General features: G+C 37.4%; 2 protein-coding genes across 2 annotated transcripts; both read right to left on the reverse strand.

Moving 5' to 3' along the window:
- Window positions 1-1,349: 1,349 nt before the first annotated feature.
- Window positions 1,350-2,291, reverse strand: LOC122117753 (olfactory receptor 502-like). The gene has a single exon (XM_042691557.1). The coding sequence runs from the start codon at window positions 2,289-2,291 to the stop codon at window positions 1,350-1,352; it is 942 nt and encodes a 313-aa protein (XP_042547491.1).
- A 16,810-nt stretch (window positions 2,292-19,101) lies between these two features.
- LOC122117766 (olfactory receptor 510-like) lies at window positions 19,102-20,043 on the reverse strand. The gene has a single exon (XM_042691591.1). The coding sequence runs from the start codon at window positions 20,041-20,043 to the stop codon at window positions 19,102-19,104; it is 942 nt and encodes a 313-aa protein (XP_042547525.1).
- Between the last annotated feature and the right edge of the window lie 3,268 nt (window positions 20,044-23,311).

Raw genomic sequence — 23,311 nt, forward strand, 5'->3', positions numbered from 1 at the left:
TTCCTCAGTAGATGAATGGATCAAGAAAATGTGATATATATATATATATGATTTCTATGCCTCCATCAAAAAGAATGACATTGCCCCATTTGTTAAGAAATGGAGACTTGGAAAAAATTATATTAAGTGAAGTAAGCCAGGCCCAAAGAAATATAGGTCCCATGGTTTCCCTCATTTGCAATAACTAGTATATGTCTGGGACAAGTAGAAAAGTTCAAAAGCTATGTACATATGATCAGATAAGGTGAAGTTAAACGAAATGAAGTCCAAGATAGGGACACAAATGTTTTTTTTCTTTCTTGCTATTTTTTCTGATGCATTTATAAGGAACCATGTGATTTTTTTTGTTGCTTTGTATGTTCCTTCCCCACGGTATGACCCCTGTTTTCACTCTATTTGATGTCGGTATAATTTGGGGAGGGGAAGGCAGAAAACAAAATGTTTAAGTAGGGATACAGGTTGACCCATTGTAGCAATGAGATATACAAGACTCTGTTGAAAAACAAAGTTTACTATTTAGCCGGCAGGGGTGGGGGAGGATAGTGGTAAAGGGGAGGGTAGTTGTGGAGGTGGGAGGGAAGGGATGGTAGGGGAAAAACAAAGGAGGCGGCAACAATGCTTACTAGGAAATGTACTCATTACCTTGCTCATGTAACTATAACCCCTCTGTATAGTATTTTCAAAATAAAAAACTTTGTAAAAATAAAGTGATTGAAATATATCTAGTAACTTCTCCATTATTGTAGCCAATAGGTGACAACCAACTTATAGAGATGATCAGTTTACCTCGGGACACAAGTTTGGATGTTTTAGCCCTTGATAAGTTGATTCTGTCTCATTGGTGGCACATTATGGAAGGGACATAGTAGGGCAAAACCATTTACCCATGTGATCAGTAAGCAAACTGAAGTAGAACAAACTGTGGTCCCAGAATACATTTTTATACTTTGTTCTCAATTATCCAAACTCCCACTTAGCTCAATACTTCCATCACTACCCAGTAGGACACAAGGAGCCACAACTGAAGTAACTTTTGTTGACCTAACAAGATCTAGACTATAGTAAGATTTAACAACCTGACTACAGTAAGATTTAAACAACCAGTGCGCACCATTTCAAAAACATAAAGAAAACTTTATAAAGAGTTCCATAGAAGTTTGTTTTATGAAAAGAGTTTATGTTCTTAATATAGATTTAGTGAGGTTTTATATACCTAACATATTAGAAAACTCTAATTTACTACAGGATTTGAAAACTACTACCATGTAAAGATTAGAAAATAACAGACCGTTCTAGAATATTTTCCTACCAAGCTCTCTCTTTACAAGACCAGTGCTCTAACCCCTGAGCTATGGAGCCAGCCGCCCAAGCTCTCTCTTTAGAGCACTCTTAATCTCATTATTCCTAAGACTATAAATGAGGGGGTTCAGCATAGGAATCACGGCCATGTAGAACACAGATATCACCTTGTTTTGGTCAGTTGAGAAGTTGGATTTGGGCATCACATAAATGAATGTAAGGGTCCCATAGAATAGAGAAACTGCAGTGAGGTGGGAGGTGCAGGTGGAGAAGGCCTTGTGGCGGCCCTCAGTGGAGCGCATCTTCAGGATGGTGATGAGGATGTAGATATAGGAGATGGCTATGATAATTACTGTGAAGACAACAATGAAGCCAGCAGTCAATGTGGAAAGAAGTATGAGGACACTGTCTTCAGAACAGGCAACATCCCGTAGGGGAGCAAAGTCACAGAAGAAATGATTGACTCTATTGGGTCCACAGAAGTGGAAGGAACAGAAGGAAGTGGTAAAGGAGGAAGCATCAAAAACCCCACCAGTGTAAGCTACTATAAGTAACTTGACAAAGACTTGTGTGGACATTTTGGTTGAATACAGAAGTGGGCTGCAGATGGCCACAAACCTATCATAGGCCATGGCAGCCAGAAGAAAGCAATCAGCTGCCCCAAAGAAAACAGCTGTACCAAGCTGAATGCCACATCCATGGTAGGAGATCACATTTTTGTCCATTAGGAAGTTAACCAACATGTTGGGTGTGACAGAAGATGAAAAGAACATGTCCACAAAGGCTAAATTGCTGAGGAAAAAGTACATGGGGTGGTGGAGCTGAGTGGAGACTCTGATGAGAAGGATTGTGCAGAGATTTCCAGCTATGGTCACCAGGTAGATGCACAGGATGATGATGAAGAGGATGACTCGAAGGACTGGATCTTGTGTTAAGCCCAGTAGAATGAACTCTGTCACTTCAGTATGGTTCCCATCCACCAAGGAATCCATCAGACAATGGAGCTGCTGCCAGGACAAATCTAGGATGAATAGAGTAGAGTTTATAAGTGTACTAATTTCAATTTCATTAACACATATGGAATGTCATCATAAGCATATTCAAGCATCCTTGCACATTTAGGTGCAAAGATGTATAATTTTAAAACTGAAATTTGCCAAACCATCTTCAAATTTCTATTTTTGATGGTCTCTTAACCTTTACATTTAAATGTTCTTCAATCTGTATAATATGTGACATTAAAGCCAAATAAAAATACTAGGCAGATGAATATAACCATGAGCATGACTAAATGTACTTGAAGGAAACAAGGTGGTTAAGCTGTTGCAAGGAAGGATCATATTTATTTGCATGCCTTCTAAATGGTAAGCATGAAGGAAGAATTATATCCCTACTGAACTATGGGTACATATAATATTTATTAGATGTTCCAAAAATGATATTGTAATCTTTATCATGTAGATCTGAATTAGCAGAGTCTGTTAATGAACGTATAACCAGCCCCTGGTTGGATAGCAAGTGGTAAATCCTAAATATTCAGCCCTGAGGATTGATTGCCTATTCATTTCTTTATTGAATCAAAATGAAAAGTTGTTACAAGCACTCCATATTACCTAGCTGTAAACTGAAGTTAGATTCACTTAATCTTCTTCAGGCTAACATACTAGGGTATCTCCTAGATATTTTTACAATTCAACTTAGCTATCAGTTAAGTAAAACCCTTTCTGAGATGTAGTAAATTTGTTTCTGATACTCTGCTAGATAAAAATTCTAAATTAGGGGGCTGGGAAGGTGGCTCAGTGGTACAGCGCTTGCCTTGCATGCACGAGGCCCTGGGTTCGATTCCTCAGCACCACATAAGCAGAAAAAAGAAAAGCCCAAAGTGGCACTGTGGCTCAAGTGGTGGAGCGCTAGCCTTAAGCTGAAGAGCTGAGGGACAGTGCCCAGGCCCAGAGTTCAGGCCCACGACTGGACCAAAAACAAAAAATTCTAGGTTAGGGTTATCAATGAGTTTACTTACTCCTTTGCAAACTTGTAAAACTGATTAAAAACCTTCATGCTTTTGAAACAGAAAATAGTATTTTTATATACTTTGAATTACCATTCCAATGCCTGCGCAAAAATCACGTTATACCTAGCTCAAATTAAAGTTGATCCATTCAAATAAATCATATTCTATCATAATAGTAATGGTCCTTTTTTGTGTAAAGTCTAGACATTTTGAACATAATATATAGCTATGTAAAGTATATATTAAAAAACTCAAGGAGGATCTCTGTACTTGTTCCCAGGTTGATCCAGATGTTCCATATCTTCTATATATATCTATATACATCTATATAGATATATATACACATTTTAATAAACCCTACTCTACTCTAAAGGAATCAAGTGGATAAACAAAGTAGTTTTGCAAAGTTTTATATAGTTTTACATTTAAAAGTCTTCAATTTAATTAACAACATTTAAATATTAACACAATCCGACAACAGTGCTTAAATGATCATGTGTATTTCTTACAGTGAAGTAAATGAGCAATTCTGGCAATGAATTATAACTCATTACTCACATGAAACTGATGATGTAAAAAGAGCAAGTCATCTCAAATCATTCACTACCTGTTTGGTTGATTACTTGATTACTGCCATGTTTCTACATGCATGAACTGTGGACTTTATGGAGTCAAATTTTCTCCAATAGTAAGTGAAACTTGTACCAAATTAATGAACAAAATCCATTTTTTTACATCTTGAATGGAGAATTCACTCATCATTCTGTAGTCACACAAAGTCATAGTGGTTATATCATTTTTAAAAACACTTTAGTTCTCCCTTGTGGAGAAATCCCGGATGAAGCTGGAGATTTATCTATGAATTGGAAAGCATTATCTTCTGGAGTGGTTCTTGTACAACTCAATTCCCACTACAACAAAACTGGTCTTCCAAGATTCTACCAATTCTCTGGTGGTCAATTTATTCTTTTGTTTCTATGTAGATGCTCACGCATGCATCTCAAAACTTTAATATTTGCAAGAGTTTAATTAAATGAATTGTCTTATAGACACATATTCTTTCCAAGTTTACTTTGAGACCTATGATTAAGAAATGGTCCTAAATTGCTGAAATTAAATAATAACACTAACTTTAAAAAATTATTTTAGTGTTGTTATAGAGGTGATGTACATAGGGGTCACATTTACATGCATCAGGTGATAAGTTAATGTCCTTTTGTACCCGTGTCATGTGTTCCCTCATTCTTCCATTCCTTTCCTCCCATCTCTACTTATGAGGTGTATATTTTACTTTGATCAATATCCAGTGCAGTCCACTGCTATAATTTCTCTTTGGTTTTTGTGCTTTCTTCTCAACTCTCACACATATGCCTGTGAATATATTATATATAAGGTAGAGAATACAGAAAAAGAAAAAAATTAATAAAAAGTCTTTGTTTCCATATTTTTAGAGTTTGTTTCAGTATAACATTTTATATACACATATAGAGAGCTTGGGTATTGCACCCTGTGATTCTCTCCTAAGACTCTTTTGATCTCACTGTACGTGAGTATCTAGAATCCTGTGTAATTTGTCATATGCCAGTGCATTTTATATCTAACTTCCACATATCAGAGAAACATGCCCCGTTTGTCTCTGTGATCTTGCCTACCTCACGTAACATGGTTTGTTCTAGTTCCATCCATTTCCCTGCAAATGACATTATTTTATTCTTTCCAATGTCTGTATAAAATTCCATTGTATATAGGTACCACATTTTTTGGATCCACTCATTATGGTGGGCTATTGGGGTTGTTTCCATATTGTGAATAATGTGACAATGACTATGGGTATGCAGCTGTCCTTATCATATCCTGGTTCATGATGCACAGAGTAGATGTCTAGAAGTGGTATGGCTGGATCATAGGTCTATGTTTAGTTTTTTTTTTTTTTTTTTATTGTAAAGCTACTATACAGAGGGTTACAGTTACATGAGTGAGGTTATGAGTACACTTCCACTTGAACATTGTTACCCCCTCCATTGTTTTCCCCCTACCATCCCCTCCCTCCCTTCCCCGAGGTTCTTTTTTTTTTTTTTTTTTTGATTGTGATTAAATGATTACATAATTTCAAAGTCACAAGTTCATTCTAACTTCCCTGGAGCAAATTGTCTACCACAGTCTGTAATATATAACAGTGTTCACATGTTATATACCATATTTGTGATCAGCAGCATGGGGATATTTAGTAGTGGTTCAACCAGATGAGCGGGAGTTCTTTGTTTCTTAAGTCCTGTTAGTTTTGTCGTATCACCTAACCTTTTGGATTTAGCATCCACTTATCAGGGAGACCATGTACCGTTTGTCTCTTCGTTCTTGGCTTACCTCGCTCAACATGATTCCTTCTAGCTCCATCCATTTCCCTGCAAATGCCATTATTTTGTCATTTCTAATGGCTGCATAATATTCCATTGTGTAGAGATACCACAATTTTTGGATCCATTCATCTGTGGTGGGGCACCTAGGTTGTTTCCATATCCTAGCTATTGCGAACAGTGCTGCAATAAACATGGAGGTGCACGTGTCCTTGTATATTGGTTCCTGTTGTTCAGGGTAGATGCCTAGAAGTGGTATGACTGGGTCGTAAGGGAGGTCAATCTTTAGCTTTCTAAGGACCCTCCAGACTGCTTTCCAAAGTGGTTGTATAAGTGTACATTCCCACCAGCAGTGTAATAGGGTTCCTCTTTCTCCACATCCCCTCCAGCATTTGTCGTTGGCTGATTTGTGGATGTGGGACATTCTGACTGGGGTAAGGTGGTATCTCAGGGTTGTCTTTATTTGCATTTCCTTCACCACCAGGGATGATGAACATTTCCTCATGTGTTTCTTTGCCATTTTTATTTCTTCATTTGAGAAGTCCCTCTTTAGTTCCCTTGCCCATTTAGTAATTGGTTTGTTAGGTTTGGGAGGGATTAGTTTCTTGAGTTCCCTGTATATACAGGATGTTAACCCCTTGTCTGATATATTGCTGGTAAATATTTTTTCCCAATTAGTTGGTTGTCTTTCTAGCTTAGTTGCGATAGATTTAGCTGTGCAGAAGCTTTTTATTTTAAGGTAGTCCCATTTGTCGAGTCTCTCTCCAACTTGTTGTGACCCTGGGACTCTGTTCAGGAAGTTCCTTCCTGTGCCTATTAGTTCAAGTGTCTCTCCTACTCTGTCCTGCAGTAGTTTCAGAGATTCAGGTTTAATGTTAAGGTCTTTAATCCATTTTGAGTTGATGTTGGTGCATGGTGATAGGCTGGGGTCCACTTTTAGTTTTCTGCATGTGGCTGCCCAGTTTTCCCAGCACCAGCGGTTGAAGAGGCTGTGTTTCTTCCATTGTATGTCTTTGGCTCCTTTGTCAAATATCAGCTGGCTGTAGGCCTGTGGATTTATATCTGGATCTTCTATTCTGTTCCATTGGTCTTCGGGTCTGTTTTTGTGCCAGTACCATGCTGTCTTTGTGATTATAGCTCTGTAGTAGAGTTTGAAGTTCGGCATGGATAGCCCTCCCATATTGTCTTTATCCCCTAGAATTGTTTTGGCTATTCTAGGTCTTTTGTTGTTCCATATAAATTTTTGGACTGTTTTCTGTATTTCAGTGATGTACGTCATTGGGATTTTAATAGGAATTGCATTGAATTTGTATATTAGTTTTGGAAGTATCACCATCTTTACTATATTAAGTCGGCCTATCCAGGAGCATGGGAGGTCTTTCCATTTCCTAGTGTCTTCTGCAATTTCTTTCTTTAACTTTTTATAGTTCTCATTAAATAGTTCTTTTACATCTTTGGTTAGGTTAATTCCTAAATATTTTATTTTTTGGGAGGTTATTGTGAATGGGGTTGCTCCCTTTATTTCCCTCTCTTCCTGTGCGTTATCAGTGTATAGGAAGGCAACTGATTTTTGTGGGTTTATTTTGTATCCTGCTATTTTGCCGAAGTGACTTATGATTTCTAAAAGTTTGGGGATGGAGTTTTTGGGATCGTGGAGGTATAGTATCATGTCGTCTGCAAAAAGGCATAGTTTCACTTCTTCTTTCCCTATGCGGATCCCTTTAATGTCTTTTTCTTGCCTTATTGCCCTGGCTAAGGGTTCTAGGACTATGTTGAAGAGGAGTGGAGACAGTGGACATCCTTGCCTTGTTCCTGTTTTTAGGAGGATTGGTTGTAGCTTTTCCCCATTAAGTATAATATTGGCTATTGGTCTGTCATAAATGGCTTTTATTGTTTTTAGAAATGTTCCTTCTATTCCTATTTTCTCCAGAGCTTTTAGCATGAATGAATGTTGAATTTTATCAAAGGCCTTTTCTGCATCTGTGGCGATAATCATGTGATTCTTGACCTTGGCTCTGTTGATATGCTGGATTACATTTATTGACTTACGTATGTTAAACCATCCCTGTGTCTCTGGGATGAAGCCTACCTGATCATAGTGTATTATTTTTTTTATGTGTTTCTGGATTCTGTTAGCTAGAATCTTGTTAAGGATCTTTGCATCTGTGTTCATCAAGGAGATTGGCCTGTAATTCTCCTTTTTGGTTGGGTCTTTGCCTGGTTTGGGGATGAGTGTTATATTGGCTTCGTAGAATGAGTTTGGGATAGCTCCCTCCTTCTCTGTTTCTCTGAAGAGCTTGAGGAGTATGGGTATTAGTTCTTCTTTAAAGGTCTTATAGAATTCTGGGGCTGGGAAGGTGGCTCAGTGGTAGAGTGCTTGCCTTGCATGCATGAGGCCCTGGGTTCGATTCCTCAGCACCACATATGCAGAAAAAAAAAAAGCTGGAAGTGGCATTGTGGCTCAAGTGGTAGAGCGCTAGCCTTGAGCTGAAGAGCTGAGGGACAGCGCCCAGGCCCAGAGTTCAAGCCCACGACTGGACCCAAAAAAAAAAAAAAAAAAAAAAAAGGTCTTATAGAATTCTGCTGTGAATCCATCTGGTCCTGGGCTTTTTTTTGTTGGAAGACTTTTGATAGCTTCCTGTATCTCATTATAGGATATTGGCTTATTTAATTGGTTAACTTCTTCTTTGCTCAGTTTGGGTAACTTGTATTTCTCTAAAAATGCATCCATTTCCGCCAGATTTTCTTCCTTTAGAGAGTACAGCTTTTGAAAGTAGTCTGTTAGAATTGTTTGGATATCTTGGGTACGTGTTGTGATGTTTCCCGTGGCATCCCTAATCCTATTAATATGGGTTTCCTCTCTTCTTTTTTTAATTAATCTTGCCAACGGGCCATCAATTTTGTTTATTTTTTCAAAGAACCAGCTTTTTGTTTGGTTTATTTTGGTTATGGTTTTCTGATTTTCTAATTGGTTAATCTCTGCTCTCAATTTGGTTATCTGGCTTCGTCTAGTAGCTTTAGGTCCCATTTTTTCTTGTTTTTCTAGCTGTTTTAGTTGCAACATGAGATTATTTACTTGGTCTGTCTCCATTCTCTTGATGTGGGCACTGAGGGCAATAAATTTGCCCCTCAGGACTGCTTTTGCTGTGTCCCACAAGTTTCTTTGTGAGGTGTTTTCATTTTCATTGAGTTCTAGGAAATGCTTTATTTCTTCTCTGATCTCTTCTGTTACCCAGGCCTTGTTAAGGAGTGTGCTGTTCAATTTCCATGTATTAGAGAAATTTCTGCGGTATGCTTTGTTATTGAGAGCTAGCTTGATTCCACTGTGGTCAGATAGGATACAGGGGATTATGTCGATCCCTTTGTATTTGCTTAAGTTCCTTGAATGAACTATGATATGGTCTATTTTGGAGAAAGTTCCATGAGCTGCTGAGAAGAATGTGTACTGTGTTGTTTTAGGGTGAAATACTCGGTAGATGTCAGTTAATTCCGCTTGAAGTATGGCCTCACTTAATTCGGTAGCTTCTTTGCCAATCCTCTGGTTGGTAGACCTGTCCTTTGGTGAGAGTGGCGTGTTAAAGTCTCCTAGTATTATCGTATTGGGATCTATTTTATTCTGTAAGTTTGAGAGCATTTGTTTAACATATCTGGGTGCACCGATATTTGGGGCATATAAGTTGATGATGGTTATATCCTCCTCTTGGATTGTTCCCTTTATTAATATGTAGTGTCCGTCCTTGTCTTTCTGTACTGATTTTAATGAAAAGTTTATTTTGTCAGATATCAGGATAGCTACACCTGCTTTCTTATTGGGGGAATTTGATTGGTAGATCCTTTTCCACCCCTTCACTCTGAGTTTGTTTGTATGTTTGGCTGAGAGGTGGGTCTCCTGAAGGCAACAGATGGATGGGTCTTGTTTTCTGATCCAGTCCTCAGTTCGTTTTCTTTTAATTGGCGAATTCAGCCCATTTATATTAAGAGAAAGTATAGAGAGATGCATTGTTGTCCCTGCCATTCCGTTTTCCTAAGTTTTTCTTCTTTCCTTTCCTCCTGTGCTTGCTCAGTTAGACTTTGAGTAATGCCTGTTTGGGGCAGGTCCCAGTTCCTGGTTGCTTTCTTCAGGTTGTGTCCCCCCTCTTAGAATTCTTTGTAATGCTGGCTTAATGTTTATGTATTCATTTAGTTTTTCTTTGCTATTAAAAGTTTTTAGTTCTCCATCGAATGTGAATGCTAGCTTTGCCGGGTATATCAGTCTGGGTTGGCAGTTATTGGCTCTCAGGGCTCGTATGGTGCTTTCCCAGGCTTTTCTTGCATTCATTGTTTGTGTGGAGAGATCTGCAGTGATTCTAATTTTTTTCCCGTTGTAGTATAGCTCCTTCTTCATTTTTGCTGCATGCAGGATTGTTTCCTTATTATTCAGATCCATCATTGTTACTATTATGTGCCTAGAAGTGTTTCTCCTGGGATCTTGCTTGTTGGGTGTTCGATAAGCTTTTGTGATGTAGTTAAGATGGTCGTTTTTGAGGTGGGGAAAATTTTCATTGACTATCTTGTTAAATAGGTGTTGCATTCCCTTGCTCTGGAATTCCTCACCTTCGTCCACTCCGATTATGCGAAGGTTAAATTTTTTAGCATTATCTGCTTGCTCTTGAATTTCCCTTTGGTTTAATTTGAGTGATTTTTCCATATCTGTCACTTTTTGGTCCAGTTGGTGTATTCTGTCTTCTGTATCTGACACTCTACCTTCCATTTCATTCACTCTGTTGACCGTGGCTTCTATTGTGGTTTGCATGGTGGAAATGGATCCCTTTATGGATTCAATGTTGGTTCTCAGAGTACTGATCTCACCTCTCAATGAGGTGAGATCAGTATGCATTACCTCTAATTTGGCGTTTATCTCACTTCTTACTGAGGTTTGTGCAGCTTCTATTTTTGCATCCAATTTTTGTTTGATATCCTGTATATCTTTTGATAGTTCATCCTTGTGCTCTTTCAATTTCTGATCCATTTCTCGCTTTATTTCTTGAGTCATTGCCTCCAGCAACCCTTGGATGTAGTTTTTGTCTTCCATTCCTGCTTTGCTCCCACTGGGGCTCTCCCCTGCGTGGCTGCTGGCTTTTGAGGTGAGCTTGCTGTCCTGGGTAGTGGTAAACCTTGTGATTTTTCTCTGTGATTTTCGCATGGGGGTTCAGGAGACTGCTCTTCAATCTTGTTTTGGTGTGTCTGTCTTTGCTTGGTTGCTGATTCCTGTAGGTCGTCAGTTGTTGTTGCAGTCCGTCAGTTGTTGTTGCAGTCCGAGTTCAGTTGGGGTGGTTGCGGGCTGGGTTGGGCGGCCCCCCGCCGGGTCGTTGCGATCGCGATTGGGCGGGTGGTCTGCGGACAGGTCCCTTTGTGGCGCTGCTGGTGCCGGGCGGCTTTGGCGGGATGGAGCCTCTCCGCTCCGGTGGAGAGTGATGGGTGGGGTGGGATCCTCCTGGAGACTCCCGGCTGGTAGGTTTCTCTGTTCCTGGCGATCCGCTGTTCTGCAATCCGGTACCTGGTGATCTGCAAGCAGCCCCCTGTGCCGGGCCGGCTGGCCGGCGGCTTGGCGCACTGCCGCACGGCCAGTAAAGGTTGGGGGAGGGGTCTTCGCTCTTCTCTGTTCTGAAATTCTTCTTTTCCTCTCTTTCTTTTTTTGTTATTTTCCACCTCTGGTTTTTCTCTGAGTGTTCGTCTTTTTGTTGTTGTCGGTCTCTTGGGGAGATTAAAGGTTGGAACTCGAACTCTCTTTTTGGTTGGAGAGAGCTGTGGCATTTCCCTACTGCCCCGTCGCCATCTTGGTCCCCCTCCTATGTTTAGTTTTTTGAGGAATCTCCAGACCACTGTCCAGAGTGGTTGTACTAGTTAACATTCCTACCAACAGTACAGTAGGGTTCCTTTTCCCCCACAACCCCACCAGCATTTCTTGTTGTATTCAAAATGTTGACCAGTCTAACTTGGGTGAGGTGGAATCTCAGGGTTGTTTTGATTTGCATTTCCTTTATTGCCAGAGATGATGCGTATTTCTTCATGTTGTTCTTTGCCATTCTTTGCTCTTCTGAGAAGTCTCTCCTTAGCTCCCTTGCCTGTTTAGTAATTGATGTATTAAGTTTGGGAAGGTTTAGTTTCTTGGGTTGCTTGTATATATTGGATATTAGGCCTTTCTCTCATGTATGGTTTGCATAGATCTTTTCCCAGTTGGTTGGCTATCTTTCGAGTTTAGTAACTATGTCCTTAGATGTATAGAAAGTTTATTTTACTTTGTTAAAAAATTTTCTTTTTGTCAGTTGCGGGGCTTGAACTCTGGGCCTGGGCGCTGTCCCTGCGCTCTTCAGGTCAAGGCGAGCGCTCTACCGTGTGAGCCACAGTGCCACTTCCGGTTTTCTAGTTATTTATTGGAGATAAGAGTCTCACGGACTTTCCTGCCCGGGCTGGCTTTGAACCGTGATCCTCAGATCTCAGCCTCCTGAGTAGCTAGGATTACAGTCGTGAACCACCAGTGCCTGGCCAGAAAGTTTATTTTAATGTATTGTTATCTCACTTGTCCAGTCTTTCTCCTATCTGTGTGCCCCAGGGACTCTATTCAGGAAGTTCCTGCCTATACCTAAAGATCTAATGTTTCTCCTATTCTCTCTTGCAGTAATTTCAGAGTTTCTGATTTGATGTTGAGATCTTTGTTTCAATTTGCATTGCTCTTAGTGCATGGTGACAAGCAGAGATCCACGTTTAGTTTTCTGCTTATGGCTGCTCAGTTTTTTCAACACAAACTATTGAAATGGGCTATGTTATTTCCAATGTATGTCTTTGGTTCCTTTGTCAAATATCAGATGACTGTCTGGGTCTTCTAATCTGTTCCACTGATCTTCAGGTCGATTTTTGTGCTAATACCAAATTGTTTTTGTTATTATGGTTCTGTAGTAGAGCTTGAAATCTGACATTGTGATGCCTCTTTCATTGCTTCTTTTTTTTTTTTTTCCCTAGAATCGTTTTGCCTTTTCTATTTCTTTTATTGTTTCATAGGAATTTTTGGATTGTTTTCTCTATCTCAGTAAAGAACATCATTGGGATTTTCATGGGGATAGCATTGAATTTGTATGTCGTTTTTGGCATTTTGACCATTTTCACAATATTGATTCCACTTATGCATGGACATGGAAGGTCTTTCTATTTCCTGGTGTCCTCTTTGATTTTTTTCTTCAGATTATTATAGTTTTTGCTATAATGATCTTTTACATCTTTGGTTAGGTTAATTCCTAAGTTATTCTTTTGAGACTATTGCAAATGGGGTTATTTTCATGATTTCCTTTTCTGTTTGTACATTGATGGCATGCAGAAAGGTTACATATTTTGGTGGGTTATTTTTCTATCCTGCTACTTTATGGAAATGGTTGATCAGCTATAAGAGTTTGGGGATGGAGTTTTTTTGGATCCTTTAGGCATAAGATCACATCATCTGCAAATAGGGATAGTTTATTTCTTCTTTTCCTATGTGAATCCTTTTTGTAGAATTCAGAGCTATAATGTAGATGACTGGAATAAGTGGGCATCCTTACTTTGTTCCTGATTTTCAGGGAAACGGTTTTAGATTTTCCCCATCTATTATGATGTTGGTTTTTGGTCTGTCATATGTAGCCTTTATTGTTGTAAGGAATGTTCCTTCTATGTGTAGTCTAATGCTTTTAATATGAATAGATGTTGTATTTTGTCTGAGGATATTTCTGTATGTATTGAGATGATCATATGGTTCTTGTCATTGAATATATTGATGAGGCGAATTATATTTATTGATGTGCATATGTTAAACCAGCCTTGCATCTGTGGGGAGAAGCCTTTTTGGTCATAATGTACAATTTTGTTTTTGGCTTTGGATTCCGTTGTTGGCTAATATTTTATTGAAGAGCGTTGCACCTGTGTTTATCAGAAAAACTGGTCTGTAGTTCTCTTTTATATTTTTGTTGGATCCTTACCTAGTTTTGAGATCCTTACCTAGTGATATTGGCTTTATAGAATTCTTTCTTTCTTTTCTTCAGTAGGTTTTTTTGATCAAATGGAGTCAATCATTTCTTCTGTGATTTTGCACCTCTACTTGAAGTTGCCTCTTCTGAAGACAGTGTCCTCAAACTTCTTTCCACTTTACTGCTGCTCCTTCCTTGTGGTCACAGTGATTGTCATAGCCATCTTCTACATCTACATCCTCATCACCATCCTGAAGATGCATTCCACTGAGGGACACCATAAGTCCTTCTCTACCTGGGCCTCTCATCTCACTGAGGTCACTCAGTTCTATGGGACAGTTACATTTTTTTATGTGATGCCCAAATCTGGATACTCCACTGACCAGAACAAGGTGATAGCTGTGTTCTACATGGTGGTGATCTCCATGTTGAACCCACTCATCTACAGCCTCAAGTATAATAAGATCAAGGGGGCTCTGAAGAGAGAGCTTGGAAGGACAGTGTTTTCTTAGTCAGGTCTGTTATTTTCTAAGTTTCATTATAGGAAAATTATTATAATTATACCTAAAAGTAAACTGACTTTCTGTGGTGGTTCTACAATCATTGATACATAATTATCCATTGTGAAATTTTTAATAAGCATGCTTCATTTTGAGACCATGTACCAACTAAGAGTTTTGAAGTGCTATGATAAAATCTCATTAAGTTTATGATTAAGAACAAACTGTTACTGTAAAACAAAATTTGCTAAAAATTCTTTAAAAGTTTCTTTCCCCCAAAAGTGTTTACTGCAACATATTACTCTGGATCTTAAATTCCCTGAAGGCCCACAAAATTACTTAAGTTCAGTTCCTTGTGTGATTTTGGATAGTGGATGAAATGGTGAAGGGTGAAGAAGGGGATCTTTAACGCATTGATTAACGACCTTCTCTCTCTTGAGACATTCATCCTTTTAATGTTCTTACAAGTGTCTTGTAAGCTTTCTTCATTTCTCTTTATTCCTTTTTTTGTGTTTTATGTCTAATATTATATTAATGCAGTCTGTCTAAGAGCTTAGTATTTTTTCTTCTGTTTGATCTACTCTCCCAGTGATGTATTCTATTACATTTTTAATAGGATGATATCTGGTTTATTTATTTTTATCATTTCAAAATATAATATTTTCAGCTGGGTGCTGATGTCTCATGCCTACAATTCTAGCTACTCAGAAGGCTAAGATCTAAGGATTCAAGTTCAAAGCTAGCCCAGGCAAGAAAGTACGTGAGACTCCTATATCCAATTAACTACCAAAAATGCTGGAAGTGGAGCTGTGGCTCAAGTGGTAGAAAGCTAGCCTTGATCAGAAAAGCTCTGGACTGCGTTCAGGCCCCGAGTTTAAGACCCATGACTGCTGCCCTTCCCCATGCAGCATGTGAACAGACAGACAGACAGACAGACAGACAGTCAGACAGACAGACAGACACACGTATATAAACACACACGCATAGCATTTTGGATAACCTCATTAGTTAATATTTATGTAGTTTAGTAAAATACTTTTTTCAAAGAAAATGTAAATACTGAAAAGTCAAAGTCCATAGTGATAACTTTTTTTTAATTGTCAAGGTAATGTACAGTTACATAAGTAAGGTAGTGAGTACATTTCTTGTCAAACTTTTTACCTCTTCCCTCATTTTTCTCCCACTTTCCTTCCTCCCTAATTCCCCTCCCCCAGGTTATACAGATTATTTCCAACATATTGTCTTGTGAACATTGCTGTTCCATTGGTTCCCACCTTGTTCTTTGTCTCACCATTCTGTTGTTTCCTTTCCCTTCCCTAATTCAGATAAATGTGTCTACAGTACCGGGATACCAAAGTCAAATACAGTGACACTAGGGAGTGTGATAACATTTTTAAGTGAACTGAAGTCATTACACAGTTCTTCTGAGGCTCTGGTACTGACCATACAACATGTAGCACATTTCTCAAAAATAAAGTTCAGGATTTTTTTTATTTCTCTTATAATCTAGTATGAAATACTAAACAGTATATTTGCCCACAATTCTACACTGAGCTGCATGGCATTTAACAGGCCTGATGATGTTTCTTGTTTCCGTCAGGAAAGACAAATTAACAGAATTTTTTGACTTTAAGCAAATTCTGATTAATTCTTTTTGGTTACTTGAATTTCTCTCTTGAGGTTCTCAAATTAATCCACATGTTTTTGTTAGAATAAAGCTAATCTTATATTAGTACTTTATGGAGTTCATAAACGGATAAGGTTGCTAATATTCTGTGAAGTATTTTTGTCTATTTTCATAAAAATGAAGCTGGGCTATAATTGCATTTTCGTTTGTGATTGTTGGGTTTTAGTATTGAGAAATCTCAAATATTATTACTGAATTGAAATCTGCACTCGTTAGTCTCAATGAACTTACATGAGAGTGTAATTACTACTTCATTGAATGTTTTTTAATACTTAATAAAATTTAAAAGTAAGGCATTGCTATCTGCATTTTCTTTTTCATATACAAATTAAATTCCTTAATTATCAAATGATCCTGCTGGTTTGTTCTGTTTCAGTTGATTTGAATTAGTTCTGTTTAAAAAATTCTTCAGTTTACCTGTTACCAATTATTACATACAAGTGCTTACATTTACTTGTATTCCTAAAAATAGCTGTAAAAGCTGTATTTGTATTTCTTTTGACCTTCCCTATTTGGCTATTTGGATTTTGTACTTTCATTTTATTTTTACATGATAAAAGGTAACAAAATCAGGGTAAGAAAACAAGTATTTATTTTCTCTTTCACTGTATTGTTATTGTCTATTTAAACAATTTCTGTTATTAATTTTATAATTATTTTCCTTTTTATGTGCTATTTTTCATATTACTATTCTTCTCTAACTAATTGAAATAAATGTACACCTTATAGTTTTTAATATTCTACTATATGCAAATTAGCTTACAAACTCACTGAGTTTTATAATTAGAATTAGTCTTATCAAATTCTTCTCTCCTCTTTCTCTCTTCTTTCCCCATCTATGTTGAATGTTCATGAGCCTCTTGCTTTATTTCATTCCTCATTTTCGTCCAAATGGTAGGCACAATGTTTATAGTTGCATATCAAGATGTTCTTGTGATGTCATTGTGACAGCCCCCCCTAGGATGCACGGAAACTCTAATTTGGAATCTCAGAAACTCTGGAACTGAAGTGGTTGTGCCTTCTTTCCCTTTTTAATAAAGTAATATTGACTGTGTTGATTACCATATACTTATATTCTAGATTGAGTATTTCTGTTTCCATTGTTTCCACTGGTTCTCCTTCTTGGTGTCTTGGTTTCTTTGAGCTGGACATGTTTATCTTAGTAACTGATAGAACTAATTACAGCTTTGGTTATTTGTTTGCATATTCATTTTATCATGAGATAATATGTTTGCTCATTTTATAGATTTAATTATCTGAAGATTTGTGATTTCCTAGAGCTCTATGGCTGCATATCTGCACAAGGTGTGATTTATTTCCATTTTCCTTTATCCTGAAGATATATGGGAAGTATGTCAATCAAAATTTTCACAGTACATTCATCTAGTTTTTTTTTTTTTTACTTTGGCCCTGTTATAGTGAAACAATAAAAAAAAATCTATAGCCGTACTAGTGCCCTGTGTTAATGACAGTTTTCTGACTTGTAAAGTTCTGTTGTCATAAAAGAATACCTCAGTGCTACATATATTTTCTGTGTTCTCCTATTGTCTGGTAATGCAATTCCTTACTTCATTTAATTCAAATATCATATTTAAGATATACTTAACATTTCATCATTTGTACTAGTTGTGCTTATCATAGATTTAACTAAAAGAACCCAAACTACACTTCATGTATATGAGTGGGATATTACATTCTCAACCCTGTAGAGAGATGGTACAATGATCAATATGAACTGTCCACACCTCCTGGCATCCTTGCTCTGGTGCTTAGTGGCCACTGAGACCTGCACTGACCACTCCTTTCTCTGGCACATCAACCTCTCACACATATCTCGGTTTATTCTTTCTCAATGGAATTGATTCCTTTCTTATAATTGTATGCTTTAAGTTTCCTGTCTGGATCCTATCCTCAAACATGTATTCCATCTTGACTATTTGTCAATGTAGCATCAAAAGTACAAACAGTTTCTTGAAAATAGGAAACACTCAATGTATTTTCTAGATGTATGAAAGAAGAGGTGAATGAATAAAAAGACTAATACCTTTGACTTTAACAGCAAATTAGGTGGATATTTTTCTGAAATACTTTAAGCAGGGGAGGAGAAAAGACATATACATGATGATTGATACCATATAATGATGGAAGGTGTCTCTAGGGGTAATAACAATTGTTAAGGGCAGGAATACCAAGTCAGTAGCATGTGGGTCAGTCCATGAAGTCAATCTAAAGGTTTAGTTGTAAAAGTCTCACTGTCATCACATTATAAACTGAATGCTTTTCTTGGAAATTGTTTTTCTTCCATTCACTCTTTAGAAGTCCAGGAACTCCCTGCTTTAGCTAGCAGAAGGACTCACCTGTTTAGAACAGAAAAGTGTAATTCACAGAACCATCAGTGATAGTTCTTTCTGTTTTTCTCTTGGGACCCCATAATTTGACTGGAGCAAGAGATTAGGAACACAGAGCAGAATGTTATGTATCACAAAGGACACTCCCCAAAGACTTTTTTTTGACAAAAAGAGGTTTCCAAGAATTGTTCTTTCTGTTTCCTCCTTACATTTCTCTTAAAGTCTACTGAGTCATAAACATACCTACGAGGTTAATCTCAGGATAAGTTGATGTTGTAATTGATACAATAAAGTGACTGGAATATGGGTAGTCACTTCTCCATAATTGTAGCCAATAGGTGACATAACCAACTTATAGAGATGAACAATTTACCTTGGCACACAGGTTTAGATGCTTTAGTCCCTGATAAGTTGATTCTGTTTCTTTGATGGCACATCGTGGTAGGGATTTAGTAGGACAAAACAATTCACCCATGTGGTCAGTAAGCAAACTAAAGAAGAATAAACTGGAGTCCCACAATACACATTGATACTTTGTTCTCCATAAGCCAAAGAACTCCCACTTAGCTCAACTGCTGAATACTTCCATCATTACCCAGTAGGACACAAGGAGGCATAACTGAAGTAACTTTCGTTGGCCTTAACTAAAGATCTAGACTATAGTAAGATTTAACAATCCAAATAAACAGTAGTGAGCATGGTTTCAAAAACATAATGAAAACTTTGATTTCTAGCAAATTTGTTTTATGAAAAAAGTGTATGTTCTTATTTACTATAGGATCTGAAAACTACCACCATGTTTACTTAGTGCTTCACCATGAATAGTTGCATATCAATAAATGCAAGAAAACATCAGAGATTTACTTTTCTTTTAGATATATCTGTGGATTATTATTTGTATAGTAAAGATTAAAAAATAACAGACCTTCCTAGAATTTTTTTTTCCCAAGCTCTCTCTTTAGAGCACTCTTAATCTCATTATTCCTAAGACTATAGATGAGGGGGTTCAACATGGGAATCACCACCATGTAGAACACAGATATCACCTTGTTCTGGTCAGTGGAGTAGTTGGACTTGGGCATCACATAGATGAATGCAACAGTCCCATAGAATAGGGTGACTGCAGTGAGGTGGGAGGTGCAGGTGGAGAAGGCCTTGTGGCGGCCCTCAATGGAGCGCATCTTTAGGATGGTGATAAAAATGTACATGTAGGAGATAGCTATGACAATTACTGTGAAGACAACAATGAAGCCAGAAGCCAAAATGGAAAGAAGTACAAGGACACTGCCTTCAGAACAGGCAACTTCACGTAGGGGAGCAAAATCACAGAAGAAATGATTGACTCTATTGGGTCCACAGAAGCGAAACGAACAGAAAGAAATGGTGAAGGAGGAAGCATCTAGAAACCCACTAGTATAAGCTACAATTAGTAACCTGACACAGACTTGTATAGACATTTTGGTTGAATACAGAAGTGGGTTGCAGATGGCTACAAAGCGATCACAGGCCATGGCAGCCAGAAGGAAGCACTCAACTGCCCCAAAGAAAACAACTGTATCCAGCTGAATGCCACATCCATGGTAGGAGATCACATTTTTGTCCACCAGGAAGTTAACCAACATGTTGGGTGTGACAGAAGATGAAAACACCATGTCTGCAAAAGCTAAATGGCTGAGGAAAAAGTACATGGGGTGATGGAGCTGAGTGGAGACTCTGATGAGAAGAATTGTGCAGAGATTTCCAGATACAGTCACCAGGTAGATGCACAGGATGATGAAGAAGAGGATGACTCGAAGGACTGGATCTTGTGTTAAGCCCAGTAGAATGAACTCTGTCACTTCAGTATGGTTGCCATTGACCAGGAAATCCATGAGACAATGGAGCTTTTGTCAAGAAAAATCTTGGATGAATAGATATACAAAATTTACTGATTTCATTTTCACTAACATACATGCAATGCCATTGATAACATCGTATATATTGTAAGCACCTGTACTTATTCGCATTGACTTAGGATTCCATCTATATTTTTAAAGATGAATTTTCCAAAACCACCCACAAAAAACTATCCTATATTGTCTCTTTAACTTTATATATAAATGTTCTTCAATGTATACAATATGTGACATTAAATCCAAATAAAAATGCTAGCCAGAGGAATATAACCACAAGGACAACTGAATGCACTTGAAGGAAAAAAGGGTAAACAAAGGAGGAGGCTGCAATGCTTGGTAAGAAATGTACGCATTATCCTGCCCATGTAATTGTAACCCCTCTGTACAGTATGTTCTCAAATAAAATAAAATAAAATTAAAAAAAAACTGTTGCAAGGAAGGCTCAGGTAGCAGCTCATGTATATTTGCATGCTTTCTAAATGGTAAGCATGAGGGAAGAATTACAATCCTACTGAATTATGGTTACACACTATGATTATTGCATGTTCCAGAAACCATACTATAATCTTTATCATGTAGATCTGAGTTAGCAGAGTCTGCTGATGAATATTTAACCAGCTCATGGTTGCATAACAAGGGGTATATGCCAAATATTTAGCCTAGAGTATTGTTGCCTGTTCCTTTATTTACAGCATTATAACGAAATTAAGTTGTTGTAAAAGGCACCATAACTTAGCTATAAGTAAAAATTCAATTCATTGTATCTTCTTCAGGCTAAGTGATATGGCATTTCCTAGATAGTTTTACATTTCAAAATTGTTATAGATAAAATAAAATCCTTTTTGAGATGTAACACATTTGTTTCTGATATTCAACTAGATAAAAATTCTAAATTAGGGCTATCAATGAGTTTACTTACTGCTTTGAAAACTCGTAAAAACGATTAAGTATTTTTATGATTTTGAAACAAAAAATAATACTTTGTATATACTTTGAATTATCATTGCATTGCCTGTTCAAAAATCACTTTATACCTAGCTTAAATTTAAGTTGATCCATTCAAATAAATCATTTTCTACCATAACAATAATTTCTAATTGTTCTTTTTTGCATGAAGTTAAGACATTTTGAACATAATATGTAGTTATGTAAAATAAATATTAAAAAACTCAAGGAAGATCTCTGTGCTTGTTCCCAGGTTCATCTTGATGTTCCAAATCTTCTGTATGTATACATGAGCATTTTCATAAACCCTACTGTACTCTTAAAACAATCAAGTGGATGAACAAAGTAGTTCTGCAAAGTTTGTATAATTTTATGCTTAAAAGTCTTCAATTTAATTATTAACATTTAAGTATCAATCCAAGCTGAGAACAGTGCTGAAATGATCAGGTGTGTTTCTTACTGTTATGTGAATGAGCAATCCTGGTAATGAATCATAATGAATACTCACATGAAACTGATGATGTAAAAAGAGCAAGTCAGCCCAAATCACTCACTACCCGATTGTTTGATTACAAATGACATGTTTCTACATGAATGAACTGTGGACTTCATAAAGAGTCAAATTTTCTCCAATAGTAAGTGAAACTTGTATCAAATTAATGAACAAAATCCAATTTCTTAGGTCTTGGAAGGTGAATTCATCATTGTATAGTCACACAAAGTCGTAGTGGTTATATTACTTTTAAAAACACTTTTGTTCTCCCTTGTGGAGAAATCCTGGTTGAATCTGGAGATTCAGCTATGAGTTGGAAAGCATCATGGAGCCTCATTTTGTTCTGGAGTTGTTATTTTACAACTCTATTCCCACTACAACACAACAGATCTTCCAAGATGCTACCAATTCTCTGGTGGTCAATTTATTCTTTTGTTTCTGTCTAGATACACTTGTATACATCTCAAAACTTTAATATTTACAAGAGAGTTTAATTAAACAAATTGTCTTATAGACAGAAATTGTTTCCAAGTTTAGTTTGATATCTATGATTAAGAAATGGTCCTAAATTGCTGGAATGAAATAATAATATTAACTTTAAAAATTACTTTATTGTTTTTTATAGAAGTGATATACAGAGGAATCACATTTACATGTGCCAGGTAATAAGTCTATTTCCTTTTGTACAGTGTCTTCTCTTCCATTCCCTCCCTCCTATCTCTGCCCAGGAGTTGCATAGTTCACTTTCATCAATGTCTAGTGCACTCTACTGCTGCACATTTACACCCTTTTCCCTCAGATTCTATGCCCTCCTTCCACCCTCCCACAGATATGTCCATGAATATACCTTAGATATGGTAAATAATACAGAATCATCAGAAAAAGAAAAAGCAAATTAAGAAAAAAGTCTTTTGGTTCCATATCTGTAGAGTTCATTTCAGTATGTTTATTATTTTCTATACATATGAAAAGGTGCTTGGTCTCACTGTATGTGAGTATCTAGAATCCTGTGTAATTGTCTTATTTCAGTATGCTTTGGATCTAACTTCCACATATCGGAGAGTACATGTGCTGTTTGTCTCTCTCATCTTGGCTTACCTCACTTAGTATGGTTGGTTCTAGTTCCATCCATTTTCCTGCAAATGACATTATTTTATTCTTTCTAATGGCTATGAAAAATTGCATTGTATATAGGTACCACATTTTTTGGATCCAGTCATCTATTGCGGGGCCTGGGTTGTTTCCATCTTTTGGCTATTGTGAAGTGTGGCAATAAACATGTATCTTTATTGTATCCTGTTTCATTTTGCTCAAAGTAGATGCCTAAAGATGATATAGCTGGGTCATAGGGAAGGTTTTTGTTTAGTAATTTTTTGGCGGGGGAAGGTAGGTCATGGGGCTTGAACTCTAGGCCTAGCTGCTGTCCCTCAGCTCTTCAGCTTAAGGTGAGTGCTCTACTACTTCAGCCACAGGACCACTTCCAGTTTTCTGGTGGATTATTGGAGATAAAAGTCTCATGTACTTTCCAGCCTGGGCTGGCTTTGACCTGCGAGCCTCAGCTCTCAGCCTCCTGAGTAGCTAGTATTACAGGCATAGCTGCCGGCGCCCGATCTTTGTTTAGTTTTTTTTGAGGAATCTCTGCGTGCTTTCCAGAGTTTTTGTTACTAGTTTACATCTATTTGGTCCTGGGATTTTCCTTGTTGGAACTCATCTGATTACTTCCTCTATCTTGTTGCATGCTATTGGCTTGTCTAGCTGGTTTATATATTCTTGGTTCAGTTTTGGCAGTTTGAATGTTTCTAAAAA

Source organism: Dipodomys spectabilis, unplaced genomic scaffold (genome assembly GCF_019054845.1).
Source record: "Dipodomys spectabilis isolate Male_0828 unplaced genomic scaffold, ASM1905484v1 ptg000145l, whole genome shotgun sequence".
Classification (NCBI taxonomy): Eukaryota; Metazoa; Chordata; class Mammalia; order Rodentia; family Heteromyidae; genus Dipodomys; species Dipodomys spectabilis.

Excerpts from the sequence above, each read along its gene's own strand:
- LOC122117766 (XM_042691591.1), bottom strand. The coding sequence starts at position 20,043 with ATGGATTTCCTGGTCAATGGCAACCATACTGAAGTGACAGAGTTCATT.
- LOC122117753 (XM_042691557.1), bottom strand. The coding sequence starts at position 2,291 with ATGGATTCCTTGGTGGATGGGAACCATACTGAAGTGACAGAGTTCATT.